This window comes from Saccopteryx bilineata, chromosome 1 (genome assembly GCF_036850765.1).
Source record: "Saccopteryx bilineata isolate mSacBil1 chromosome 1, mSacBil1_pri_phased_curated, whole genome shotgun sequence".
NCBI classification, from domain to species: Eukaryota; Metazoa; Chordata; class Mammalia; order Chiroptera; family Emballonuridae; genus Saccopteryx; species Saccopteryx bilineata.
In genome coordinates this window covers 239214379-239242122 of record NC_089490.1, presented here as the reverse complement: position 1 = coordinate 239242122, position 27744 = coordinate 239214379, and the positions used below count along the sequence as shown (strand labels likewise).

Sequence of the window (27744 nt, the reverse complement as noted above, 5' to 3'; positions counted from 1 at the left end):
GATGGAAAAAATATTTCACGCAAATGGAAATGAATAAAAAGCTGAGGTAGCAGTACTTATACCAGACAAAATGGACTTTAAAACAAAGGCTATAGTAAGAGATAAAGAAGGTCACTACATAATGATAAAGGGAGCAATCCAACAGGAAGATATAACCATTATAAATGTCTAGGCACCTAATATAGGAGCACCTAAATATCATATATAAAGCAGACTTCAATGGATATAAAGGGCGAGATCAACAGCAATACTATAATAGTAGGGGATTTCAATACCCCACTAACATCACTATATAGATCATCAAGAAAGAAAATTAACAGAGACAGCAGACTTAAAGGACACACTAGATCAACTCAATTTAATAGATATCTTCAGAACCTTTCACCCTAAAGCAGCAGAATATACATTCTTTTCAAGTGCTCATGGTATATTCTCTAGGATAGACCATATGTTAGGGCACAAAAGCGGTTTCAACAAATTTAAGAACACTGAAATTATATCGAACATTTTCTCTGATCACAATGGCATGAAACTAGAAATCAACCACAACAGAAGAACTGAAAAATACTCAAACACTTGGAAACTAAATAGCATGTTATTAAATAAAGAATGGGTTAACAATGAGATCAAAGAAGAAATTTAAAAATTCCTAGAAACGAATGATAATGAGCATACATCAACTCAAAATTTATGGGACACAGCAAAAGCAGTCCTGAGAGGGAAGTTTATAGCATTACAGGCATACCTTAAGAAGCTAGAAAAAGTTCAAATAAACAACTTGACCCTGCATCTAAAAGAACTAGAAAAAGAACAGCAAGTAAAGCCCAGAGGTAGTAGAAAAAAGGAAATAATAAAGATCAGAATGGAAATAAATGACACAGAGGCTAAAGAAACAATACAGAGGATCAATGAAACCAGGAGCTGGTTCTTTGAAAAGGCAAAGAAGATCAATGAACCTTTAAACAGACTCAGCAAGAAAAAAAGAGAGAGGACTCAAATAAATAAAATTATAACTGAGACTGGAGAAATAGCAACTGACAAAACAGAAATACAAAATATTGTAAGAAAATACTATGGAGAACTGTATGCCAAAAAACTAGACAACCTAGATGAAATGGACAAATTCCTTGAAACATACAATCTTCCAAAAATTAACCTGGAAGAATCAGAAAACCTAAACAGACCGATTACAACAAATGAGATTGAAACCGTTATCAAAAAACTCCAAACAAAGAAAAGTCCTGGGCCTGATGGCTTCACAAGTGAATTCTACCAAATATTCAAAGAAGAACTAACTCCTATCCTTCTCAAGCTATTTCAAAAAATTCAAGAGGAAGGAAGATGTCCAAACTCCTTTTATGAGGCAAGCATAATTCTGATTCCAAAACCAGGCAAAGACAATACAAAAAAAGAAAATTATAGGCCAATATCCCTGATGAATTTAGATGCTAAAATCCTCAGCAAAATATTAGCAAACTGGATCCAGCAATATATTAAAAAAAATCATACATCATGATCAAGTGGGATTTATTCTGGGATGGCAAGGTTGGTACAATATTCACAAATCAATCAATGTGATTCATCACATAAACAAAAGGAAGGAGTAAAACCACATGATAATTTCAATAGATGCAGAAAAAGCATTTGATAAAATCCAGCACTAATTCATGATCAAAACTCTCAGTAAAGTGAGAATACAGGGAACATACCTCAATATTATAAAGAACATCTATGACAAACCCACAGCCAACATCATACTCAATGGGCAAAAATTAAAAGCAATCCCCTTAAGATCAGGAACAAGGCGGAGGTGCTCCCTTTTACCACTCATATTCAACAGAGTTCTGGAAGTCCTAGCACAGCAATCAGACAAGAAGAAGAAATAAAAGGCATCCAAATTGGAAAAGAAGAAGTAAAACTATCATTATTTGCAGATGATATGATATTGTATATAGAAAATCCCAAAGTGTCAGTCAAAAAACTACTGACCTGATAAATAAATTCAGCAAGGTAGCAGGATATAAAATTAATACTCAGAAATCAGAGGCATTTTTATACACTAACAATGAACTGTCAGAAAGAGAAATTAAGGAAGCAATCCCCTTCACTATTACAACCAAAAAAAATAAAGTACCTAGGAGTAAATTTAACCAAGGAGATTAAAGACTTATACTCAGAAAAGTATAAAACATTGATAAAAAGAAATCAAGGAAGATACAAACAAGTGGAAGCATATACCATGCTCATGGTTAGGAAGAATAAACATCATTAAAATGTCTATATTACCCAAAGCAATTTATAAATTTAATGTGACACCAATTAAAATACCAATGACATACTTCAAAGATATAGAACACATATTCCAAAAATTTATATGGAAACAAAAAAGATCACGAATAGCCTCAGCAATCTTGAAAGGAAGAATAAAGTGGGAGGTATCACACTTTCAGATAATAAGTTATACTACAAGGCCACTGTACTCAAAACAGCCTGGTACTGGCATAAGAACAGGCATTTAGATCAATGGAACAGAACAGAGAACCCAGAAAGAAACCCACACCTTTATGTACAACTTATATTTAACAGAGGTAAGAGCATACAATGGAGTAAAGACAGCTTCTTCAACAAATGGTGTTGGGAGAATTGGACAGCTACCTGCAAAAAAATGAAACTAGACCACCAACTTACACCATTCACAAAAATAAACTCAAAATGAATAAAAGACTTAAATGTAAGCCATAAAACCATAAGCATCTTAGAAGAAAACATAGGCAGTAAGCTCTCTGACATCTCTCGCAGCAATATATTTGCCAATTTATCTCCTTGGGCAAGTGAAATAAAAGACAGGATAAACGAATGGGACTTTATCAAACTAAAAAGCTTTTGCACAGCTAAAGACAATAAGAACAGAATAAAAAGACAAACTACACAATGGGAGAACATATTCGACAATACATCTGATAAGGGGTTAATAACAAAAATTTATAAAGAACTTGTAAAATTCAACACCACAAAGACAAACAATCCAATCAAAAAATCGGCGAAAGAAATGAATAGACACTTCTCCAAAGAGGACATACAGATTGCCAATGGGCAGATGAAAAAATGCTCAACATCACTAATCATTAGAGAAATGCAAATTAAAACTACAATGAGATATCATCTCACACCAGCCAGAATGGCGCTCATCAACAAAACAATACAGAGTAAGTGCTGGCGAGGATGTGGAGAAAAGGGAACCCTTCTGCACTGCTGGTGAGAATGTAGACTGGTACAGCCACTGTGGAAAACAGTATGGAGATTCCTCAAAAAATTAAAAATCGAACTGCCTTTCGACCCAGCTATCCCACTTTTAGGAATATACCCCAAGAGCACCATAGCACTGTTTCAAAAGGAGAAATGCACCCCCATGTTTATGGCAGCATTGTTTACAATAGCAAAGATCTGGAAACAGCCCAAGTGTCCATCAGTGGACGAGTGGATTAAAAAGCTTTGGTACATTTATACTATGGAATACTACTCAGTCATAAGAAATGATGACATCGGATCATTTACAACAACATGGATGGACCTTGATGACATTATACTGAGTGAAATAAGTAAATCAGAAAGAACTAAGAACCATATGATTCCATACAAACTAAGAACTATATGATTCCATAAAAATGTCCCAGAGACATGGAGAACAGTGTGGTGGTTACGGGGTGGAGGGGGAGGAGTGGGAGGGGTTTAGGGGAGGGGAAGGGCACAAACAAAACCAGTTAGAAGGTGACAGAATACAATTGGACTTTGGGTTATGAGAATGCAGCATAATCAAATGTCAAAATAACCTGGAGATGTTTTCTCTGAACATATGTACCATGATTTATCAATGTCACTCCATTAAAATTAATAATAATAATAAAAATTTTTTTAAATAAAGAGAAAAAAAAGTGAGCAACCAAATGATTTACTAACATGTGAGAGGTGTGTTAGATTACAATAAATATAGAATTTAAAGAATGTATTATTAGCAAGGTTTGTTTATTGTGCATAACTAGGTAACATACCATTGGTGTTTAGCCACATCCTGAGTCACACGTACTGTTTAAAAAGCTTACATTTCCCTTCTTCAGATTTCTTTCCACATAAATGTCACCTCTGAGAACTCAAATAAATCCTGAAAAGTAGTATATCTCTAAGGGTGCAATTCTAGACTATTCTGATGATAATAATAACGAGGCTTTGTTATTATGAAAAAAACTCTTAAAGCATTTCTCTGGAGTTACCCATTTCTCCATTTACTTTAATATTTTATGTAAAACATTTTACAATTTGCCTCCTTCTTTCAATATCTCTTATTTAAGGTGGCTTAGGTAGGCATCTTTCACAGATGAAAATTAACGGTCTGCATAGCTAATTAATAAAAATGAAGTATTACTTAATATTAAAATTTTTGCCTTTGGGTCAGTTTAGAAAATCAGCTGATAGGTCTCAAATCAAAGTTGCTAAGCATTAAGATTTCTGTTACTTTATGTCACATGTTTATTGAGGACACAGCATCCAGTCCTCTAGACCAGGGGTCCCCAAACTTTTTACACAGGGGGCCAGTTCACTGTCCCTCAGACTGTTGGAGGGCCGGACTATTAAAAAAACTATGAATAAATCCCTATGCACACTGCACATATCTTATTTTAAAGTAAAAAAACAAAATGGGAACAAATACAATATTTAAATAAAGAACAAGTAAATTTAAATCAACAAACTGACCAGTATTTCGATGGGAACTATGCTTCTCTCACTGACCACCAATGAAAGAGGTGCCCCTTCGAGAAGTGCGGCGGGGGCCGGATAAATGGCCTCAGAGGGCCGCATGTGGCCCGTGGGCCGTAGTTTGGGGACCCCTGCTCTAGACTCTATTGATACCTGCTAATTGGGTTGATGCCTATAAGTATAAATCAGACATAATACCCACCCATCTGTCTGTTCATATATCCTCCCATTTGTTTGTTTTTTTTTTTTTTTTTTTTTTTTTTTTTTTTTTTTTTTTTTTTTTTTTTTAGGACCTATGACATTCCAGGTTCAGTCTTAGGCCCTGGGGACTCAAAGGTGATACTGGTGCAAAGGAGTGCAGCCTAACATGACTGCATTATGACAATGTTGCTACTCTATGTGTATAACGGTTATGCTATCTGAGAACGTCATTGACTCCCTGTGAGGCCATGTGTGTGACCGTGCGTTCTCTCTGTCCAGATAAGTAGATGTTAACAGGAAGTGGAAAGGTATGACGATTTTTAGAGCACATCTACTCCAGCCTCACCCACCTGCAGTGAACCAAGAGAGGCACAGCCTTGTGATGCTTGCTCCCTTCCATGGAGTTCCTGCTGGGCAGCTTTTGTTTGAGGTCCTGAATCATAGAGACCAGTTCTTTGGGTTCTGTGGGAAGCTCTTCTGCTTTCCAGTGACTGTACTGGTACTGGTACACCGTCCGGGGCTCCTTCCTCTGAAAGTAGGTGGGGAAGGGCATACACTGAGTAACCAGACGGTCATGTTCCCATCACCACAACTCTCATTGCGCTCACTGACAGAGAGAGACAGTTGCTTTGTTTTCATGGAGTAATGCACATCAATTTCTCATTTTTATTTTTTACGCCAGGTTATTTAGACACTAGAGATGGGCACCCCAAAAATTGTTGCTGTACCTTGGAATGACTCAGTTCGAAGGCACGGAGGGTGTACACCGATGACACGGAGGTATTCTTCAGCTCAACTTCCACATCCCCGAACGTCTGCTTTCCCTCATCCCAGTACTGCGCACAGGCCTCCTGGGTGAGACAGAACCGGGCTCGGCAACCCCTACGCACGTGCTCCCTGTCACTCGTCTGTCTGCCTCTCTCCTCGGTCCCCTTCCCTCTGTTCCATTCAAGTTAACATTTCTAATGGTGCTTTAAAATTGAAAGCTGCTCACAGCTGCCAACCACGACAGGCACGGGATGGTGGTGAATGAGGACTTGGTGATGACAAGGGAAATGGGGTGTTAAGATTCCATCAGTAAACTTACAGGTCTGGAGTGAGAAGTATGGGAAACACAGACATAGAAGGAAAATGGGATGACAGATGCAGGGGGGCCAGATCATCAAGGGTCTTACGTCTTAGACTGAGGAGTCTGGTCTTTATGTTGAAGGAAATAAGGAAAATGGGGCTGTTTTTCGTTGTTTTAGCAAGGTGACCCTGGGTCGGTCAACCTTAAATGCCTTGTGAGCGGTGTGCAGGAGGGGAGACTCAGAATCAGACACAGGACTCTGGAGGCCACCTCATGGACGACCGACAGCATGAGCAAATGACATTGTATGGCAGAGGGAACAACAAGACTTGGGTATCGCAATCAAATAAGTTACCCAAGGACGGACAGTGATCTTTTAGGACAGAAGTGTTAAAATAAAAGATTATGCAAAGTGCAAACCTGGTCCCCATTCTTCAGCTCTGTCAGCATAACAATGACTTTGACTTTTCTTTGGAAAATCATCTGCCAGAAGTCTCCAATGGTCTCCTTTAGGGGTCCCTGAGCAGCAATCATTACTTCAGGCTTCCAATAACTCTTTAAAAAAAAAGTGGGACTGTTATTACTGCTGACTGACCAGAGCAGTGGATTCTGAAAATAACCATTTGGAAATACAGTCACTTAATATTTATATCAAAGTTGTTGCATAAAAATATTAAGATGCGCCTGACTGGGAGGTGGCACAGTGGATAGAGCATTGGACTGGGATGCGGAAGACCCAGGTTTGAGACCCCGAGGTCACCAGCTTGAGTGAGGGCTCGTCTGGTTTGAGCAAAAAAGCTCACCAGCTTGAGCCCAAGGTCACTGGCTCGAGCAAGGGGTTATTCGGCCTGCTGAAGGCCCATGGTCAAGGCATGTATGAGAAGGCAATCATTGAACAATTAAGGTGTTGCAATGCGCAATGAAAAACTAATGATTTATGCTTCTCATCTCTCCATTCCTGTCTGTCTGTCCCTGTCTATCCCTCTCTCTGACTCTCTCTGTCTCTGTAAAAAAAAAAAAAAAAAAATTAAGATGCTTAGGTCAAATAAATAATGTGATATTTACATGTAAAATACTTATTTAAAGTTAATACTTAGCCAATAATGTAATATCAAGTTCAGAACATAGCTTACAATACTATCTAGTTATCCCTTCCAAAAATGCCTTTTTCCCCCCTAAAAAGGTTAATATGATTGTAAAAGGAAATTACATAAGCATTTCAAATTCTCTTCATTTTGTCTCCACTTTATTGATGTCTACACATTCCTACAATAGCCCATCATTAAATTAAAATTCTATGAATGTGTGTTTTAGGAAAATTTGGAAAAGAAATAAGGCCAACTTAGTATATATATAAGAAGTACTTACTGAATGACTAAAGTTTTTCCTTTTGTTTGAATTTTCAGTATATTGAAAAAAGATATATGACACAGACTCACTAATAATTCAGATAATCTGAATGAAAATTTTTTAACTGTACAAATATGCAAATTTGGATTTGTTTACAATTTAGGTATTTGAGTAAATATAAACATTTCCAAATACTTTTATTTGCACAAATTTTAGTTTTCACATTAATACGATTCGAACTGTATGTGTCCTAAGCAGCAACTAATGGCACCGTCTGATCTTGTGTCAACTCATTAGGTTTTAATATCTTTAGGTCTTTCCATGAGTTAAAAATACAGTATTAAAAATGGAAGCTTTCATGTCCATTAAGAAATAGGTCAGGTCAAGCTCACCGTTCTTTTATAAAATCACTTACAAATGGCCATAGTCACATCATGACATAGATGTATGTTTCCAGGGTTAGAACCCGGGCTTTGGAAACTTGGGCACCTACCGTGATGAAGGAGGCATTGATGTACTTGCTAGTCTCCTCGGTGTCGCTGTCGTCGTCGGAAGATTCATCTGAGTCATGCTCACTCTCCTTGCTCATGTCTAGCTCGTGTTTAAGCTGCACTCTGTTAAAGTCGTCTGTGCAAAATAAGTTAGTGGTAAGTCTCCTTATAAAACACCACAGCTCAGCTTGACTGTCACGTGGAAATCAGGAAGGAATTTAGAAGGGACCAACTGCATTACATAAATGTATTGATCTACTGAATGAGATCCTACCTACAATGCAGTTCTTACCAATGAACAAATTATTAAAACAGACATCTGTGAAAAATAAGTCCCCAAACATGTTCCAGGAAACATGCACGGGACCTAATTCAATGTTAAACAACAAACAGCTATCACAGCTTCCCATGCGATCATTCAATCTTTGACACAACACACTAGAATTTTCCATGGAATATTGGCATTCTGCTTGATCTACATTTTAAAAATACATATATAAGTTAATAAGATATACTGCTTAAGTAAAAACTTACTTGGCAATTGTATTCTATTAACATTTAATTAATTTTCATGAAATCAGTATCTCTGATAAATTATTATTTAATAAAAAGAATTAGTCCGTAATTCCTCAGTATCTCAATTTAAAAAAATTAACAACCTGATCCAATAATGATCTGATTAGCTGCATCACCATCAATCTCATATTTTAAACTACGTTCATAAAGACTTCTCTATAAATTAACTAGGTCTACCATGCACTGATCCAATTTATTTGGCTGTCTAGTTTATTAGCCGGGGTTATAGCTTCCCCAGGCTAATTTTACTCTCTACGACCAAACAGAATTATAGCTGTCCCAGATGAGGTTCTCTCCATCTGCTTATCCAGCAGAACGAGGGTCTGGAAAACCGTGCATGCTTTGATCTGTGAAATTGCACAATGGGCCATTTACAGAGGACTTTTCACCCCCTTTCCTCTTCCCAGATATAAGCATGGAGAAAGAGAAAAACAGAAAGGGAGCGCAAGCAGGTGGATCTTTGCCGTTTGGCCACCGCCCTGGCATAAATAACAGGAATAAACTGAAGGTGAGAAAAGACTAGTGTAGAAGCCTGGGCTTTTGTTTGTTTGTTTCTTTTTCTCCTGGCTTCTGAGATTCCACCTTTCTGACAACCCTATTTCTGAAATACTTGGTAGGAAGAACTCACTGAGTACGGTCACTCCTCCAAAGCCCATGGAGAATGTGTGGGGTTCAGCGCATTGGCTGTGAGTTTTAAACAGCCTGTTCACTGTTCTCTACTGTCAACACAGTGTTGAAAACTTGCTTCAAGATCATCTGTGTGTGTGTGTAGGGGGATGTCTTACATTAAACACTTTGGATAAAGGGGCTTAAGCTGCTCTGACAAAGAAGGCAATAAAATCAAGTACGTACACGGAATGATGGAGGAACTCCTGTTTTTACTTTTATTTTCTTCTTGGTTTCCGATGTGCTGTGTCCTCCAGCTTCGATACGAAGGAAGTCTCTGAGGGAAACCAAAGAGAATGGAAAATCCTCTTACAAAGGCGAACACGGGCTGAGATTATGACCCTGGCATGACAGGTGCGCCAAGAGTGGTCTTCCGTCAAGTTTTGCGAAATCTGCCTGCACCCCTTACAGCTCACAATTTTTAGCTTTGCCTCTGAATTTTTCTTCTCAGATGCTCAGGCCTCTTTTGACATGGTGAGTTTGAACTAAAACTATACAATTACCTAACAGGATATGCTTCCTCCTTCAGGGCTCCCGGATAGCAGAGTAGCATGGTTTGCTTTTGTCCTAGCTATAAACACTCTACAGAGGCCTATTATTATCCATATGGCAAATAAAGCAATGGTAAATGATTTTAAACGATCAGAAACACACCCTTCAGAGAGAGCATTCGCAGAAGATGCGGCTCATGCTAAAGAGTTGATACTTCGTTTATTGATTCCTTCCCAGACTGCTGTCCCTCTCACTTAAAGTCGCTAATCTGCCCTCAAGACCTGTCGTTTCTACCGGTGACACTCTCAAACCCTCTTCCCTTTCTCCCTCTGTACTCAGTCAAGTTCACTGTCATTTCTCCATCCAACACAAAATGGCACAGGTCTCCATGGGCCATCAGCATCCTGCCTTCATTGTAACAGGAAGCAGCTGCCAATCCATGCTCCTGACTGCCTTCTGGTGGCCGTGATCTGTCATCAACCATCTCCCACCCATTCTCATCTTCTTGCAACAGTCCCTTCACCTCATAATTAAAAAAAAAATTGGGGGGAGTGTGTGTTGGGGAGAGTGGAGGATACCATGTGAAACCTAGGTGTCCCTTGAAGACCACAATGAATGTAGCAGCTTTTTTCAAAAAGTTGATTTCCCCACTCCTGTCCTATTTTTCAACAGCTTGGAGAAAATACAGAAAAGACATGTGTGCTCTCTGCTGCTTCTAGTTGTGAACCATTTCTCATCATTTCTCCTTCAAAAACCCCAACTACAATGTCCCACCTTCACGCTACCTCCTGTGCCCTTCGGCTGGAGGTGCCAGGTCCCGCCTGCTGGACCACTCCCCTCACTCAGGGTCACCCTGGCTCAACACGTGTCCATCTCCCCATGGCACATCATCAGTCTTGGTTCCTCAGCATTGACAAAGGTGCTCAGCCCAGCCCTCTAGTCTTCAGCCCTGAGCTCTGGCACCTCCTCTGCCGGTCCCCTCCATGCCTCAGCCATCCGCTTTCTCTACTCTACCTTTGTAGGTCTGACTGCAAACATTGCATCCCCTTGAAAATGATATTTCGGTCGTCCCTGTTATTGAAAATTACCTGTCTCCTTCCTAGGCATTAATCCTAGTATCTTCAACCTAGAAATCTGAAATTCTAGCAAGACCTCCCTCCCACCCACTGTCCTGGTTCCTTTCTCCAGATCCCGATTCTCTTTTTATCATCCACCCATGTGTCATTCATTTGCAAACACCCTCTACTCTGTTGTCTCCCAACTGTCAAATACTCACTTCAAAAAAATCCTCAATGGGCTCAACCCAACTTTCTGCCAGCACAGCGCACATCGGCAGAGAGCTCGTTGCTGCCACAGGAAAAGCAAAACCACCAACTGAACTCTCTTTAAGCTCATGACCGTACGTTTCAAGTGACCCAACACAACCTTCTGGCATTTTACCATCTTTGCCTAGTGAGGGTGCTTTTCCACCTTGATGGAAACATGTCCTACCCTTTCCCTCCCTGAGGCATAACTCTCCTGGGCTCTGCTCACTCCTGCCCCTAAGCTCTCAGCTGATGACCTGGCTTCATATTCTCTTCAGAAAAGAAAGGTAATTAGACAAGAAAAAACTGCCTCCATTTCCCATCACCAAGTTTGCCAATCAGCCTACCGCTCTGCTGTCATTAGCTGCCTTCCCTTGGGCTCAGAAGGATGATCTCACCGTTCCTATCAAGTTACAGTCACTACCTGAGCTCTGGGCCATACTCCCTCCCCACGTCCACCCAGAATCTCTTTGACTCCGGGCTCTAGAATTGTACTGGGCACGGAGCAAAGACTCCATCAGATTTGTTCAGAGAAAGAATTCACTCTCTCTTTTAGTGACTTGACATATGAGCGTTTAAACCAGGGGTCTCAAACTCGCGGCCCACAGGCCGCATGCGGCCCGCCGAACAATTTTGTGCAGCCATGGATTAGTCTGCGGGCTGCACAAAATTGTTTGGTGGGCCGCGAGTTTGAGACCCCTGGTTTAAACTGAACATGTGTTTCCAAACAGCACATGTGCACAGGTGGTTTAGGAGGGTTAGAGTGGTGGATGGGATTGATTCATCAGCTAAATGAGCAGGACAGGAACAATGACACGCCCTGAGCTGACGACCACCCTGGTGGCCTGCTAGCTACTCCTCCCCTGTGGCAGGTCATGTGGGATTGTGTTATCTGTGATTACAACACGCTCCCCCCCCCACCCCCTGCTCAGCCCTCCCCCTTTGATCCAAAGCATTAAACGACTCTGATTCTGATTAAAAGCACATTCCTGGTCTTGTAGAACTCTCTGAACTGACCCATTTGGCAGTTTACAGAAAGGTTTGGTGAACTGGAAACCAGAGGTGAAAGGGAAGTTACAGAAGCTATTTCTTTTTTTAGATGTGAGCCACCTGAAGACGACCATGCCAACACTCTGACCACCTGGTGAATAACATCCTGCATCAGCTTTCAGAGTAACTGCCTCCAAGCCAGGTTGGGACACACGTCTTTCTTTCTCCATTTCTGTCTTCGGCCCCAACCAGGTCAACTCCCTGAAGAGTCAGAAACTCCTCTGATGGTTCCATTACACAGCAGAGCCAGATGCACTTCCAAAAGCGAGATGCTGCATCGCCTTGGGCGGACCACGCCTGGGGCTTTCTCCTAAGACTGCGGCCCTTTCTCTTATGTCTACATTGAAGCCTCGTCTATGTCCTAGTCGTGTGACTTCCACGGCACTGGGGAACAGCACTCTACGAGTGTAACCCATCAACAGGACCCTCGTGGTCAGCACGGGTCTTACCTGGAATTCAGCCTCCAGTGGTGAAGGCTCACTGGGGGGGTCCCTCTTCTTCATGTTGGAGAGATACGGGTGCAGTTCAGACAAGCTCACTTCCGTCTCCCCAAACTGGTTGTATTCTACCAAGGCCTGATGGATCAGGATGTACTGTGCCTATGATTTCAAAGGGGAAAATGCAGATCATTAACAGAGAACTGACTGTCTTGTCAATCACATTGATGGGACTTACCCATTCCCCTAATTTTGCTCACATCGGGACAATGCAAGGAAAAGAAAACTGTGTCGCTAACATTTAAATATTCTGGGGCCCTGGCCAGTTGGCTCAGTGGTAGAGCTTCAGCCCAGCATGTGGAAGTCCCGGGTTCAATTTCCAGCCAGGGCACACAAGAGAAGCACCCATCTGCTTCTCCACCCTTCTCCCTCTCTTTCCTCTCTGTCTCTCTCTTCCACTCCCACAGACAAGGCTCCACTGGAGCGAGGTTGGCCCGGGCACTGAGGATGGCTCCATGGCCTCTGCCTCAGGCACTAGAATGGCTCTGGCCGCAACAGAGCAACACTACAGATGGGCAGAGCATCGCCCCCTGGTGGGCATGCCAGATGGATCCTGGTGGGGCGCATGTGGGACTCTGCCCTCCCCTCCCCCTGCACTTCTCATTTCAGAAAAATACAAATAAATAAAAAAATAAAATAAATAAATATTCTGGGTATTGGTTTTCCTAGTTCTTTGGAATATGAAAGAGTTTCATCTCAGACATTTCTTTTCCAGAAAAAAAATAAAATAGCTGGCAAAATTGATGAGGCATCTAAAGTGCAGCACCTAGCTTTTATCTTACTCCTAAAACTTACAAAAGGAAAATGTACCTGTTACTTCCTTCTACAACTATTCTTTTTTTTATATATATTTTTCTGAAGCTAGAAACGGGCAGAGACAGTCAGACAGACTCCCGCATGCGCCCGACCAGGATCCACCCAGCACGCCCACCAGGGGGCGACGCTCTGCCCACCAGGGGGCGATGCTCTGCCCCTCCGGGGGTCGCTCTGCCGCGACCAGAGCCACTCTAGCACCTGGGGCAGAGGCCAAGGAGCCATCCCCAGCGCCCGGGCCATCTTTGCTCCAATGGAGCCTCGGCTGCAGGAGGGGAAGAGAGAGACAGAGAGGAAGGAGAGGGGGAGGGGTGGAGAAGCAGATGGACGCTTCTCCTATGTGCCCTGGCCGGGAATCAAACCCAGGACTTCTGCATGCCAGGCCGACGCTCTACTACAACTATTCTTGAGTCAGTAAATCAAATTACGGATCAATAACGCTAAAATAAACTTCACATCTCTGAGAGAGAAAAACAGGAAGCTGATACAGTATTCCCTAGAGCCTAGTTTTAGAAGAGTTTTCTAGAACTTCTTAAAATAGAGAAATTTGATTGAAAACCATCTTTTAGAGCCTTCCTGCTTGCTCGGCACCCTCAGCCACCCATGCTGCACACACTTGAGTTTTCAGGAAATGCAAGGAGAAGGATTCTCATTCCCCCCCACCCCTTGGAGATCAGAAAGAATTTGGATTTCTTGAAAGACTGCCACGCCCACCACAAAGTGGGTCAGGTTGGGTTGCCCCCGGGAGAGGGTGAGCAGAGGCCAGCGCGTACCTCCACCTGGACCATCAGGCACCTCTGCCGCCGGAGCTTGACCACGTAGCCATACACGTCCACCCTGCTCTCAGCCTCCAGGCACTCCAGCATGGCATCGATGCCGATGTAGGTGCCCGTGCGCCCCACGCCAGCGCTGAAGGTGGGGACAGCAGTGAGGGCACGGGCACGGCAGGGAGAGGGAGGGGAAAGTCAATGGGAGGGGGGCAGAGAGAAGCAAGAGAGCCATCACCGGAGGGGCCGATGCCCTAACAGGCCCGGGCCGGTGGCAGGAGCCCCCCTTTACCTGCAGTGCACCAAAATGGGGCCGCTGAAGAAGTTGCTGAAGGCGTTCACTCGCCTGCGCAGCTTGAGAAGCAGGTGGGCGTCGTCAGGCACCCCGTGGTCCGGCCAGCTGGTGAACTGAATGTGCGTCACCTCTCTCCTGCTGGTCTTTTCTTTTTTCTAGTGGAGAGATAACACGTTCTTTGAGCTGATTTTTTTTTCTTCCCCAAAGCACGCTACCTGACATTAATAATGAGTGGGATGGGCGAGCAGTGCAAATAACTCCTCAGGCACTTTTTTTTTTCTCAGCCGTGGTTACATTTTCTTTTCTAATGCATAGCTAAGTCACTGTGATGTCATGCAGGGGTGGCATGTGCTCCCTGGTCCACAAGTGACCCACCAGGAAGGTCAGCGAGATACCACGTGTGTGGCGGAAACTGCCAGGCCCTCTTCCGCCACCAAGTCCAAGACAAACAAATGAAAACAAGAGTGCAAAGCATGGGGCTGGTGGGAGGGCGTGAAGAGAGATCCAGGGAAGGTCATTCTCACAAGCTGATCAATATACGTCTGCCTGGGAGGCCAGCAAACAGGAGGAGCCTTGTCCAGTGAAGAACGTGGGACTAACGATCTGATTAAACTCTATTCCATAGGCCCACTCATCTTAGAAATGCCGACTGTGGACAGAGAGTGGAGAAAAGTCAACCCAGACACGGTTCATGGGTGTCCCGGTTATAAGACATGGAATTCATAGTTTTCTGACTGGGGGTCAAGAGGCTCGTGTCCACTGTTGCAACCCAACTTTCCCTCCTGCAGGTCAGCAAAAAAGTGTTTCTACCAGGTATGCTTAAATTCCTCACACTGCATAGACCCTCAATGTGTTTTTGGACCATCAGCAGGAACGGGAACATTCTGTGATCAAACAAACTCACGTGTGCAATGTTAAACTTCTGGATGACGTAGTCTGGGCATGTCTTGTGCTCACTAATCTTCACGATGACATCGCCGTATTCCCGGGTGCCTTCTTCCATGCATGGCCAGTATTCTGCACACTTGTTCTATAGTTTAAAAAAAAACCATAAACCGTGAATAAGTCCAGCTTTTCATTTAAACAAATGTGTTTATGAAAACATCCTTTAACCAAAATTAATAAAATAAAAACCTAGTCATCAGAAATTCTCTAAACATTAGTATTGTCTTTTTGTTTTTGTTTTTGTTTTTCAAAGCACAGATACACTTTAAGCTGGAAGCCTGAAATAGCTTTCAATTTCCATGAACATGTCCCATGAACATGACCTTCCCAAGGTTAGCTGCAGACGAAGAGGAACTGTGTTCGTGGTCTGCAACACCAAAGTGGTTGCATGTGCTTCCTTTCAGGCTGGGGGTGGGAGGGTTTCACACTTCCTAAAGTCACAGGACACAAATGGCCACCCATCTGCCCAAGGTTGCACAAGTTTTGTTTCAAGCACTCACGAGTACTTGTGAAATCGTCTCATAGCAACGTACTGAATTTATAACAACACTGCAAGGAAACAGGAATCAAATTTAAATCCAGCAGGTAACCAGAAACATTATTCACAGGTCCATAAAGGTATATATGATATATGTAGAAACTTTATCTTTGCGTGTGGGTGAAAATTTTCAATCAAGTGTTATACTGATTAACATGAGGACCATCTCATTTAGTCAGGCACACATGTGGGGCTTTGGAAATGCTGTTCAACCTTCTCTTTTCCTGACCTCAACCTTCACCCTGGGAACCTTCTGGGTCCTTACCCTGTTCCCTTCTTCACATCGAGTGACCATGACAATGACTGTGGCCTTCTGTTCCCAGATCATCCTCCAGAAATCATCCACCGTTTCATCCCTGGGACCTGGGAGGTAAACAGATGGAAACTAAGAAATATCTTCTTTAAAGCACTCTACAGCAATGTTCCAGAAAGAATGTGGAGCCTCCCAAAAGAATACCTTGTGCCGCAATGTACTTCCTGGGTTCTTTGAAGCCCTGTTTAAAACACACAGAAAGGTATGTTATTGACCAAACACTCAGTCATTCCTTTGGGAGAGGAAGTTGCTAAATTTAGAAGTGCTATTTCTTGGTTACGGTTCTCCCCGCCATTCTCAGTTACAAGGAGGGGGTTTCAGGAGCTCACCATCTGCCATCGCCTGACAGCTAAACATGTCAGGCGGCATTTCTGACCAATAGTTAGGACATTCGTGTGTCTTTGCTCAACACCCAGAACAATTTCGAACACCAGACTTCACTCTCACTGGTGATGGTATGGCAATTTATAAGAGTAATCCAGGCTTTTCTGTAGTTTCTATCATTTCAACCTCAGAACACCATCTGCCACAATTCAAACCTACTTCCCCAACTTGTAGTTACTTTGGGGATCTTTAGTCAAATTCTCTGAACAAATAAATCATCCTGCATTGTCCTTCCCACTTCTACCCAGACCCCATTCCAGAAAAGAGACATAATAACATGCATTTCAGCATCTACTGTGTCTGCTTTGCCCACTCCTGTTTCCAAGACAAAGACGGGAAACAGAGGCAGATGAAATAGAGTGCTAATTTCTCCCAAGTTATCTAATATGCCTCAAATTCACCTCATTAATCAGGGACACCCTTCAGAAGGACAACCTTTGCCATGAGATACGATTCAGTCCATTAGACCATTTTGTCTAATATCCTGGGCACCAGAGGAGTTTTGATGCTTAGTATCCTTGTGTGTGTGTGTGTGTGTGTGTGTGTGTGTGTAGAAAAATCCTGTATTATACATAGCACCAACAGTGAATAATAAATAACTATTCCTGCCTACATGAGTGATTTTGTTGTTCAGAGCAGTAATATGGGCTCACTTCAAACCAGCTCTTGTAATATTGCTAAAACTTTGCCATTTCTGAGGAAGAAATGATCAGAATGCTGAAGATGTCGCCCAACCCTACAGTTGGCATGTCACTCACGTCAATGTAACTGGCATTGATGTAGTTGGATCCTGGGTCTCCATTTATCTCAGACAGCTCAACGCGGTTGTAATCATCTGCCCAGAGAAAAGAAATGCAAGTCAGTGCAGTGCTGACTAACCAGGCAGCCTGTGCTCCTGGACACCCCCTTCTCAGCGAGCACTCACAAGGAAGGATGTCAACGTAACGGTTCTTGTTCTGGTTAAAGGATTTCCGAGCCTCTTTGATAGAGAACTTGCTGAACACTCGGGGAATGCTCTGGAAGACAGCAAGGTCCCTCAGTCACAACAGTGTCAAGACAAACAGTATCCCTTCCCCAGGTACTACTGTGTGCTGATGGACCAGTTGTGTGTGGCCACTGAAAAGACTGTAGAGGAATTATGCCCACCCCAAAAAACACTTTTTTAAAAAAAATGAAGGGTGGACTACTTTGAGGATAAATCTCACCCTTTGAGAATAAATTCTCAGTAACAGGAAGTTTAGAATTAATCGCTCTATCACTTTAAAATTCATTTAAAAACATCATAATATTCTAATGTGTATATGTGGGGTCAGATGAGTACTAGATTTATTGGGGTGATCGCTTGGTGAATTCTATAACTGTCTAATCATGGGACTATACCCCTGAAACTCATATAATATTGTACATTAACTGTAATTTAAACATAAAAAAAGGAAAACCAACAAAAACTCATAGACACAGACAACAGTATGGTGGTTACCAGAGGGGGGGACAGTAAAAGGTAAAGGGGGTCAAATATAAGGTGATGGAAGATGATCTGATTTTGGGTGGTAAACACATAATGCAATATACTGATGATGTATACTTGATGACTTGTATACTTGAAACCTATATAGTTTAAAAACCCATGTCACCCCAATAAATTTAACAAAGGAGAAATAAAACCCCAAAACAAAAACAAAACTGAACAAAATACATAGTTGGATGATCACTGAGAATCCAAGAACAAAATCAGCCAGGTCAGTTTTGTGACACAATTCGTAAGGTTTGTTTATACAACGCAGCATTATTTTGGAATACTGGCTAGTTTTCCGACTATGACTACCTCTTCGGATCGGTACGTTTCTGCTAAGAATATCTGCTTCGCTGTTGCTGCTGCAATATTATGTGGGATACAACAGGGAGGCACATTTCAATGGGATTTATCTTGATAGCTGAGTAAAATTTTCCATCGTCCACTGCAAAGAGCACCCACCTGAAATTCAGCCAGGAAAAGTCTCCCTTCATCAGCAATTTTCCTCTTGTAAGTTTCCAGCAAAACGTCCGCATGGATGGGCTCCACGTTCATAAGCTGTCTCTCATCCTCTGTGAGCAGAGTAAAGATTCAGGACCAATGCTACATCTCTCTTTTACATCTCTGCACACATGTCATTAAATTTACATCTTGGATTTAATCCTTACTGACTAAATAAATAAATCTAAGCGTTGCCACTGTATCAACAGAGGAGGTCCTGGTTCGATAAAAGGTGTTTAATTCTTATTTTAAAAAAATGAATACAAATGTGTGATGCAGGGAGGGGTAATAATTCATCAGTTAAAAACACAGGCAAACTTACCCCTTACAACAAGTTCCTGCTGTTCATCCAAATTGCTGTGAAAATAAGAAAAATAAGTTTCTATCCTTAGATACAGAATTCAGTTGGCCTTCAATTCTTATTTAACAAATGTATTAAAGGAAGGAGGGAAGGAAGTCAGGGAGGATATAAAAGGAAAAGAGGAGAGGAGAGGAGAGAAGGAGAGATGAATGGAGGGGAAGGGAGGAGAGGGGAAGGAGTTGTCACTATTCTTATTTTTTTGTTTTCATTTTGATATCAACTCTTACCTGGATCTTTTCTTACGCAAGTCATAGATTTTATAGAGAACAATGAGTAGGGCAACTGATGTCACAACAATCAGGAATATCAGGAATGTAATCACAGCTTTAGAATTATCTGAAAATGAAAAAATCACGCAGGGAGAGATTATTATGTCATACTGTTTGCCGGATCCTTTGAACAATCACCTTTAAAGTACTTCAACATTTTCTCTTATTTTGAGGTTTCCAAATAATAATAAAAAAATTTAGAATGAGACCAAATATAATAAATCCCCAATGTTGTGAGTTTTACCTATGTTATTCAGAACCAATAAAAATATGTTCTATCTTAAGAGAGTAATTAAAATAGAGAGGAGCAGTTCTTTTCGCTTCCTTGAAAGAATGTCCCTTCACGAGACACTGTCATGTAGATTTAATGCTTTGCTTTCAGCCACTCTGTTCCAACAGAATCAAATAGTAATCCAGTTAAACTTCTCAGAGAGAAAATCATGTGGTTTCATGTTCGATGCCCAGTGAGCAGCTTTCTAAGTGTTTCAGAAAGGCCTCTGCCCCCCACGTGTAGACTTTCTTAGTTGCTCATGGGACGTGTAAAATGAACGGACCAAGGGACAATGGTGTTTCATTCTCTGAGTAACAAGAGACTTACCCTGATGTAAACTTTCACCACGGTGTCACAAGAAATCAAGCCCTTTCCGAGAGGAAGGGCGGAGAAAAGAGAGTGTATTGGAAATACCTCTTTCCCTAAATTAATGCATGTCCGACTTTTCATCTACAGTGAAACTACAACAAAATAATTTAGTGACATCAGAGTCTCCACTCTGGAGCCAGACTGGATATCCTAGTTTTGTTTTGTTTTTTGGGGGGGTTGGAGAAGGGTATAAAGAGGGACAAATATAAGGAAACTTTGGGTGATGGGTATACAACATAATCGACTGTCCAAATGATGTGGAGATATTTGCTGAAAATCTATACACTCTTGTTGATCAATGTCACCCTGTTAAGTTTAGTTTTCTCAATAAATAAATAAATGAGAAAGAAAAATAACAAAGAACAAGAGGGGGAAAAAAAAGAAATCTTAGCTTTCCCACTTCCTAGTTTGGACTTTGCTCAGAATCCTTAGTAGACCTTTGTGTCTCTGTTCTCTAATCCCTGAAACAATGTTCAATGAGTTGATGGACAATACACTCTCAGCACAGTGCTTGCAACAGTCAGTACTGATTATTCACTTGTCACAAAACATATACATGTATGAGTCTTACTTGGAGCCAAACACTGCTCCGAGCACTCCAGGTATCTCGCAGAACCCAACACACCAAGAAACCTGTCCGTGTGGAACTGGCCTTCTCGGGAGGAAAGTCAGACAGCGAGTCTACACAGTAAATAAGCCAGGGTCAGAAACCCAGTCATTGTGTAACCATCTCTGCAGATTAACCCTTGTAGGACTGATTTTATGGAATCAACAATCCTTCAATAATTGAATTTCTTAATTGGCATTTAAGATATTGTATTTTTATACAATGCTAGTCTAGACATATTTTCTTATTTTCAGGTAACTTGAAATGTTTTGTCAATAAAAAATGTATAACTTAATTGTTTAATAATGAAACATTATATGAAGGTAAAATATTCAAGCTTGGTCAGTTTTAATTGATAAATGCCTAAGGAATGACTTACAAGTTGTTGCTTTAGAATCACGAGCTGACTGTCCAAGAAAATGTCCATTGTGGTAATAGACCTGAATTTTAATAATAAGAGAGAAAACAGTTTTCCAATGTAAATTTGTATTTCATATTATAACACATACAAGGTTGCCCATATAATGATTCTTATTTTCATTAAAAATTTACTGGTTATCTCTCATTTAAAATGGAAACTTCACGGTTATGTCAATATTTTATCAAATATTTTTTAAAGGAAAACATAAAACAGTGAAAAAGACATAAATAAATCTTAGCCTAGTTAGCAATAAACTAGTTATATGTAATCAACAGGAATAAAGAAACTGAAGGAATAAAATCCAACCTATCAAAAACACTCAAAATTTAAAGTTAAATTCCTTATTAGTAGGCTACTACCTTCATGTTTCATTTAAAAAGGGACTACCCACCATATAGTGATAACAAGAGTTACACATCAAAGGTATATACACATTTTTAAATGGTAAATCGAAACAATATAATGTTAGAACCATACTATTCCTATTAATGGGATAGTTCACAAGTGTTAAAATGATACAGATTGATGTACTAAGTGGTACCAAGTGAAATCTACAGCAAAGATACAATGAGCTTACATATCTGTGTCTCATAATATTGACTACAAACAAAGCAAAACCAACTTAGATATGCCAGGACATGGACAAGAACAAGAAAGCAGTAACAGTTTTGGCAAAAGAAAAAAAAAGTAAAAATAAATTTAATTTAAAAAAATTAAGCGAATAATATCTTTAAAAGAGATTGACAACAAATAAAAAAAGTCCAAATTTAATAATTTGAAAAATACTAAGCATTTACCCTATGGAGGATATATAATTTCTCTCAGAAATTCATCACAGAATATTCATATATGTGTCTCATACACTGAACTGTGAAACATACTCAAGAAATTCCAAAAAGCAGGAATCATAAAAATAAATTATCTTTTATAACTCAATAACATCAAGAAAAAAAAATTCAAGCACCAAAAATGTAGAAACACTGTCTTAAAAAAACAACAACAGGTAAATTAAAAACTCTGTCAAATGGCAATTATAAACTCTTTAGAAGTTATCAATAATGAGAACACTCTAACAATCCACTCATTAAATTTTGTCAGTCACTGGGAAATTAGTGACACTTAATATAGACATGAGATAGTCAATATGTCACCAAGGTTTTCATTTCCTTTAGTTAGTAAAATAGGAAATGAGAAATAAATGGCTTAAAAACTACCAGAAGGACATCAAAATAAACTTGCAAAAAAGAAAAGTAATAAGTGAACAATAATCAAGGCAACTTTGATTCCATACACGGTGATCATGGCGATGAGCAAAGCTGAAACAACCGCTCCTTCCTGAAGGTGTGACTGTAAGAGTGAAGGCTGAAATTAACATGAAAACATCATGGTGTACAGTGTGAAGAAAAGCCATGAGGATGTGAAGAGTGGGTCATAACTCAGTAATAACCTTCTTGTTTGAATTTTAAGGCTGCGTTTTAATATGATCTTTTACCTATAATTTTCCAGAATAACTTACTCTCTTTGACAAATGGGAGAAGTGAGTTCTGTGAAGAGAGAAGAGCACTGAGTATGTTGCCTAAAGAAAATAAACCTGTAAACCTGGAGGTGTTTGAGAAACTAAAGAAATCAGTGTGCCGGGAGCTCCTCAGGGCGGAGGTTGTGGGAGGTGACGTACAATGTGCAATGATGTGTAGTAATAAAATATTTCTGTTATGTGGACTATCTTTGGAAATATATAAATGGCACACTCACTTAAAAAGGGTAAACCATGCCTGACCAGGTGGTGGCACAGTGGATAGAGCACCAGACTGGGACACTGAGGACCCAAGTGTGAAACCTCTAGGTCACCAGCTTGAGTGCGGGCTCATCAGCTTGCTTGGAATCATAGGCATGACCTCATGGTCGCTGGCTTGGACCCAAAGGTCGCTGGCTTGAGCCCAAGGTCACTGGGTTGAGCCCAAGTTCATTAGCTTGAGCAAGGGGTCATTAGCTTGGCTGCTGCTTCCCAGTCAAGGCACATATGAGAAAGCAATCAGTGAACAACCAAGGTGCTACAACTATTGATGCTTCTCATCTCTCTCCCTTCCTGTCTGTCTGTCCTTGTCTGCCTGTCTCTCTCTCCCTCTCTGAAAGGAAAAATTAACGGTGGTAAGTCATCTGAAAAAAATATAAAAGAAAGTGTCAATGGCTCTTACAGAATTCTTCTCTACTTTAAAGAGACCAGAACACTTATTTCGGACAGTCTTGTAGAACTGAGCCCTTAACCTGCGGGCTGGTGGTGATGGTGTCAGAATCGAATGAAATTGTAGGACATTCAGCTGGGGTGGTACAGGCACACTTAACATGGGGAAAACACGCTGGTGACCAGAAGCATCAGAAGTGTTTCTATTATTTTCTAACCTTAATGTTCCTGGACAACCTTTTTAAAAGGAACAAAATTCACATTAGTAAAGAGAAAAAACAAAGTAAATAAGATTTGGCTAGTTAAAAATCTATTGTGCTTATATAAAATGTTGTGCTTTCTTAAATGACACAGGAGCAATAATTTAGCTCTAAGTAAAATGCAGTTTACTGAACTGAGTCTTCAGAATGTTGACAATATATTGAACGTCATATTGATGATATATGACAGACTGGTAATGTAAAGGTAATATATTGGTACCATATTAAAGATCAAAAAATATTCTGACAAAAAACATTTGTTTTAAACTACTATTTTTAGCACAAGGGGTGAAAAGTTTGGAGTCAAAGGTTTAAGACTTTTAATGTGTGATTGCTATAGACCTCAGCACTCAAGTTCATGGGAGCCATGGTCATAGTTATTTAAGTACTACATAATAGTCATTATAGCGGATAGCAATACTACAATGATGACAGAAATTGTAATCTTACCTCAAAGTTATATGATGTTGAATATTGAAGCTCATCCACATTAAACTCACACGTTTTCTTGGAGTCCTTTTTAACCACAGTCTCTCCAATTTTGACTTCCAATTTGTAATCACCGGTCTTGGGGCCACGGTAGAATGTAGGAGGGTCACAAATCACTGTCATACTGTTATCTGACTTCAGGAAAACCCGCAAGTTATTGACCTGGCTTGGCGCTGTCAAAAAGGAGAAAGATCAGTTACTGATTTGGTCAATGGCTGTTTGAATTATTCGATGTTATGTGTGTACCAATAAACAATTTTAGGTGTTCATCTGAGGGTATGGATGAGAAAGTTGCAACAGAGCTACGTGAAAAAAGATCTCTCATAAGGGGGATGTGTACAATTACAGAAGAGAGAAAAAGAGGAGAGAAGAGAAGGGGAGGAGGGGCGGGAGAGGGGACGATGGGAAACTCACGTACAACCCATGCCCGCCTCTCTGCACCAGCTTACATCAGCCTGGTGGGCACCCACCTGGCTGCATTCTTCAGGGGCAACTGCAAAGTGTCCTTGTTTTGTGTGTTTTCACAGACATTCGGGTTTGGAACAAACCCATAAAGCCCGAGGACCTGGATTTTTTTTCAACCAAAAGCTTGTTCAATGACATTAAGAACATTTTATGTCTGGTCTTGGCTAGGACAAGTTTTGTTCACAAGCCCGGGGCTGGTGAGGGGCCTCTGGGGTGGCAGGGGTGACCTTGCCCCTGGGTCTCTGTGCCTTGACCTAACTGACTTTGTGCTCGCCTCAGAGCAGATCTAGCACTGGGTCTGGAAATGATGAATGCATCAGACAGGTGGCAAGAGCCACATGTCATTGAAAGGGAACTCCCAATGGACAACGTGATGCACAGACAGGAAAATGCTAGCTGAGTATTTTGTTGAAAGAGGTGTTGGGTCAGGTAAACAGAGCTGAGCAAGTAAGTGCTTTGTGAGTGAGACATTATTAGATGTCTAATTGCACTTAATATTTCTGAATAACAAAAAAACCCCAATAAACAATGTTTTGTTTTGTTTATTAGTGAGAGAGAGAGAGGGAGGGACAGACGTACAGGAAGGGAGAGAGATGAGAAGCATCAATTCTTCATTGCAGCTCTTTAGTCTCCTTACTTGTTCATTGATTGCTTTCTCATATGTGCCTTGACCAGCGGGGGGTGGGGGGGGTGGCTACAGCAGACCAAGTGACACCTTGCTCAAGCCAGCCATCTTGGGCTTCAAGCCAGAGACCATGGGCTTGTGTCTACGATCCCATGCTCAAGCCAGCGATTCCATGCTAAAGCTGGTAAACCTAAGCTCAAGCCAGTGACCTCGGGGTTTTGAACCTGGATCCTCAGTGTCCCAGGCCAATGCTCTATTCATTGTGCCACCTCCTGGTCAGGCAACAACGCATTTTTAATCTAAGTCAGTTAGGTACTTAATTGACTGAAGGTTTACACAATGGACTAGTTCATATGTCCGCAGGCTTCATTTTTATAATTCTTATGATTATACCTGAAGAATACAGAGAACCTAGGAAAAGTTTATAACTTATTCTACTTTAAATTATTTTAAACCCTAGATGGAAACAAATGAGCCAGTCCCATGTCGTTCCCAAATGCATGAAACATGAAGAGATATATCATATATTAAAATGTTTCTACTTTGCTCCTTGCCATTCATAGGAAGAAAAAAAGCATAAAAGCATATTACCTGCTGCATTTGTTGTAAAGTTACAGAATTCATCATTCCCTTCACGTAGCACTCTTCCGATAACATAGGCATGTACTAAGACTTTATACAATGTAAAAGGTTCCAAATCTTGCAAATCATATTGGGTTCCAGTTAGATTGCTGCATTTTTTACCTTAGGGGAAAAAAAGAATCGAAACATTTATTAAGTCATCGCAAGTCAAAGTTACCACAGATTTAAGGTGGTATCTACAACGAACTTATATCTAGCCAACTCCGAACTGAGTGATTGAGAAATAACTGCCTCCTAGGTGGTCAGACGTGTGCACAACGGTCAGTGATTAGACTGACGGGACACCATCGTGAGAAACGCACTCGATGTTCAAACAAGGATGGCTTCACAGAATCAGCATGGTGCACATAGGCTATTGAGTCGGGCCAGGCACATATGTGAAGATGGTCTCTTTCCTTTCTTTGGGAAAACAGAGCCCCCCGTAGATACTAGCCCAGTTTTGAGTTGCGATGTTTCAGAAAGATGATTTGAAGCGGCCCCCTTTCCTACAACTTAACCTCCAAACAGGGAACCTGGACATTGGCTCCTGTTGTGGACATTGAGATGCACCGTCCATTCCGTCACAAATCACTAGGTTACTCAATGGCAATTCATGGCACCTGTGACATGGGGTGATCGTCCATGCCGGCAGAAGCCTCTGAGTGAGGTATGGCTGAAAGGTGAGTGAGGCTGAGTAGGTGTAAGGGTTAAAAAAAAACATACATTATGGATAAAAGGACCATTTTGAGTAAGGCAGTGGATTGTGGCTGGGGAGGCGGGTGAGCTGTAGGACCTTGTTTAAAGGTGTCAAAGAGTTAGCACTTGTGAACTTGGACAACACTGAGCCACTGACGGTTTCTGAGTAGTCACGTGACATCCAGGCGGGATCAAAGGAAGATCTGAGTGGCATCATGCTCCTAAGAGAGCAGTTACAGCGACGATAATATTTCAGTCAATGTAAATAATACTATTAACACAATCATGTTAAAAAAATAATAATGCAGGTCAGAGTAATGGCAGGGTAGGAAGCGATACCGATAAATCTTCCCCAAAACTCAACAAGATCTTCAACCAGAAACAGAAAAACTTATACTTGGAGCCTCCAGATGCTTCGCAATATACCCAAAGGTATGGTCGAGTGAAAAATTGGCTAAATATATAACCAAACCCCGAAGGAAATAGGGAGTAAGAAATGCTCCGCCTTCCTCACTAACCTAAACAGGGTGGCTTTCTCTGGTAACTGTGAATATAGAAACTGAGGCGGGCAAAGGGGGTGAATAGATCCAGGCTGCGGCACAAACGGCCGAACCAGGCTGTGGCACGGAGTTCCAAGCCGAGGAAAAACTGATCCTGTGGCAACCCCGGGCAATACAAGCTAACACTCGTGCCAAACCCAAACAAAGAAAAACAAGCAGAGCGGCCATTTTACCCGGTCTCCTGGTCAGCGTGCGCGCAGTTAGTGGGAGAGAGATTTCTTCCTAGGCCCCGGGAGTGGGTGCCCGTGTTGCCCCACGGAGAGGCAGGGTCAGAGGCCTTTCTGTGGGCCGAGGGCAGAGTCCCTGGGCAGCCCCAGCGCCCTAGGAAAGCCACGCACAGGAGGGAGTGAGAACTAATTCCAACGGTGGAGATTTTCCGTGCTGGTGATGGTTTCACTCAGAGGGAAACGCGGCCGGCCTCATATCCTGGTCTGCGCGCGCAGATAGTGAACGAGAGATTCCTCCGAGTGCCTCGGCAGTGCGCGCCCGTGTTATCACACAGAGGGGCAGAGTCAGGGGCCTTTGTGTGGGCCAAAGCGGAATCTCAGGCCGCCCCAGCGCCTTGCAAAAGCCGCGCACGGGGACGGAGCGAGACTCAATTCCAACTGTGGAAATTTTCCCTGCGGTTGGGGGATTCACTCAGAGTGTGAGACTGCTGGCCAGATATCCTGGTTTGCGTGCGCAGACAGTGAGTGAGAGTTCCCTCCAAGCGCCCCGGAAGTGGGCGCCCGCCTGTGTTACCGGACAGAGTGGCAGAGCCAGAGGTCTTTGAGTGAGCGGAAAGCCCGCCTGATTATGCTAGCAGCTCTCACTGACTGAGCCTTACCCAGAGCCCTGTGCTGAGTGGAAATAGAGTGGGGAGTTGCCAGCTTTTTGAGCCTCTTACTATCCAGGCAGAGGCAGCAGCAACCCCATAGCTGGATTATCAGGCTACTAATTGAGGAAGGAAAGACTAGGAGAAAGGCTCCAGGAACACGGACTCTCTCACTGTCGGAGCCTATAAATGCTAATGAGCCTCGACTGCCAACGAG

At 41.7% G+C, this 27744-nt stretch overlaps 1 protein-coding gene across 6 annotated transcripts in view; it reads right to left on the bottom strand.

Moving 5' to 3' along the window:
- Positions 1–27744, bottom strand: part of PTPRC (protein tyrosine phosphatase receptor type C) — a 107000-nt gene that overhangs the window by 6196 nt on the left and 73060 nt on the right. For all 6 annotated transcript variants that reach the window (XM_066238631.1, XM_066238639.1, XM_066238648.1 and 3 more), the window contains 19 exons: positions 25428–25580; positions 23708–23919; positions 20774–20834; positions 19106–19214; positions 18840–18874; positions 18479–18588; positions 17429–17519; positions 17262–17338; positions 16264–16300; positions 16072–16169; positions 15228–15353; positions 14321–14478; positions 14035–14170; positions 12401–12550; positions 9292–9382; positions 7866–7999; positions 6443–6577; positions 5682–5804; positions 5304–5482 (listed from right to left, as the gene is read on the bottom strand). In XM_066238631.1, the coding sequence (XP_066094728.1) occupies positions 5304–5482; positions 5682–5804; positions 6443–6577; positions 7866–7999; positions 9292–9382; positions 12401–12550; positions 14035–14170; positions 14321–14478; positions 15228–15353; positions 16072–16169; positions 16264–16300; positions 17262–17338; positions 17429–17519; positions 18479–18588; positions 18840–18874; positions 19106–19214; positions 20774–20834; positions 23708–23919; positions 25428–25580 (2215 nt within the window). The remainder of the gene's footprint in view (positions 1–5303; positions 5483–5681; positions 5805–6442; positions 6578–7865; positions 8000–9291; positions 9383–12400; positions 12551–14034; positions 14171–14320; positions 14479–15227; positions 15354–16071; positions 16170–16263; positions 16301–17261; positions 17339–17428; positions 17520–18478; positions 18589–18839; positions 18875–19105; positions 19215–20773; positions 20835–23707; positions 23920–25427; positions 25581–27744) is intronic.